This window comes from Anneissia japonica, unplaced genomic scaffold (assembly GCF_011630105.1).
Source record: "Anneissia japonica isolate Jap-2015-1 unplaced genomic scaffold, ASM1163010v1 scaffold2878_len565122_cov162, whole genome shotgun sequence".
NCBI classification, from domain to species: domain Eukaryota; kingdom Metazoa; phylum Echinodermata; class Crinoidea; order Comatulida; family Comatulidae; genus Anneissia; species Anneissia japonica.
The window spans coordinates 107,838-109,643 of record NW_022758092.1 but is presented as its reverse complement, the minus strand read 5'-3'; the positions used below and the strand labels follow the sequence as shown (position 1 = coordinate 109,643).

The window sequence follows — 1,806 nt, the reverse complement described above, 5'->3', positions numbered from 1 at the left end:
CTCTATGTGTAAGATTTTCCATCAATGCCCCTTTAGTCGACCACTGTTTATTTGATTTATATACAGGGGAGGGAGGGGTTGGTTCTATTCTTATCCCAAGAGGTAAAATTGTCCCAAATGGGTTTTCGTGCGTTTTTATCGATCTATCATCGAAACTCAGGAACCTGGGAATTTGAGATTCAAATGCACATTGCACCTTGCACAGAAGGCCATGGTAAATCCAAACGAAGTGCTGTACTGCACAGCAACGATCTGCGCATTCAATACTTCCGTGTTGACTGGATGTAAATAATAATGGATAATTAGGCCTACGGCTAAACTTGCCTTTAAATTTGCGTGTTTCTGCGTTATTTTTGACGGATTTCGAACAATGGCAACGACATGATGACCTCGGATTAAAGCTTCGTCAACAACTTGTGAACCAGTTTTTCCAGTAGCACCCAAAACGACCACTTTCAATGTCATAATACTGAACAATTACGGTACGTATACCACTGTACTATTAATAACGATACTGAGCAAAATTAATAGAACAGTGTCATTTATCTGCGAATTGATAAGAGAGGGCGACAGACATATTTTCTGCTATCATGGTGGGAGGTATAGTACACATTTTCAACAGTAAATACAGGTAGTGTTTCAACAGTAGAGAGATAAAGACCCTGGAAAGAATAATTTAACTTTTTTTTAAAATTCATTTGATGTATTTGCATGTTTTTATTTACATACAAAAGGGACAAACAGCTTGTAAAAATATATACTAATTAAAAACAGATAGAAAGATTCACTTGTGTTAAATCGTGAACATTTTAAACAACACTGGAAAAATATCTTAGGCTTGTTTGACTTGTTATACATATATCTTTAGGCTCATACTTGTTTTACACAATGTGTAAATGATTGCCAAATACACCTTATGGCTGAGTAATTTCTGCTGCCAATTGTTGTCTTTTTCAAACATTGCTCAAGTATAGATTATCAAAGATGATGAGCCTATTAAAATATGACGTCATTCTGCATATTTTTAATATTAATAGCAGTTATAGTTCGAGTTTCCCAGTCGTCGAGTTAATATTTTTAATGTATAATACAACCAGTAAAATTTTGCCCAGGCTCAGTCTTCTTATTCTTTTTGCCGATTTCAGGCTCAAATGTTCTTATTTTTGTTCTTATTTGTACACTTTTTATTATTTTTACAGCAGTATTAGTACTGTAGTGTACTATCAGGAGCACACATTTTAAAGCCATTATTAAAATCTCTCTTGTATTGTGTATACTGTGAAGGGAGCTGGTGGTGAAGATATCTATAATGTAGAAAAAGAATTCTCTTGCAGCAAGATCTCTTTATAATTTTCACATATCTATGTACAAGATACAAGATAGTTTATGTCAATGTATTGTAATATAAGACAGCTAACTTTAAATTTTGTATAGTACTGGTACGGGCATATATATTGCGCCTCTTCCTTGCGGTTATAATGCGCCTCTTCCTTGCGGTTATAATGCGCAGTTCCTTTCCCTGGTCATTGGGTCCACATGCCAAGTGTTACTGCTGGTAATCAGCGCAGGAGCAGGCAACCCCATTTATACGCCTGGGTGGAGAGAAGCAATGCAGATAAAGTGTCTTGCTCAAGGACACAAGCGAAATGCACAGCGAGGGATTGAAACCCTGACCTGTACAATTGAATCAATTGAATATAGAGAAATATGTTTGAGGAAACTTCTTTTTCCCACTTGTAGATTCTTCTTTTTTAACATTTAAAGTTTATCTATAATTATATGTATTACCGCAAGACGGATTAGAGT

The 1,806-nt window shown here is 35.5% G+C and overlaps 1 protein-coding gene across 1 annotated transcript in view; it reads right to left on the bottom strand.

Annotated features, from left to right (window-relative positions):
* The window catches only part of LOC117125001 (flavin reductase (NADPH)-like), a 3,918-nt gene extending 3,413 nt beyond the window's left edge, over positions 1-505 (bottom strand). The window contains exon 1 of the mRNA XM_033271350.1: positions 325-505. Within this exon, the coding sequence (XP_033127241.1) occupies positions 325-465 (141 nt within the window). The 5' untranslated portion in view covers positions 466-505. The remainder of the gene's footprint in view (positions 1-324) is intronic.
* Between the last annotated feature and the right edge of the window lie 1,301 nt (positions 506-1,806).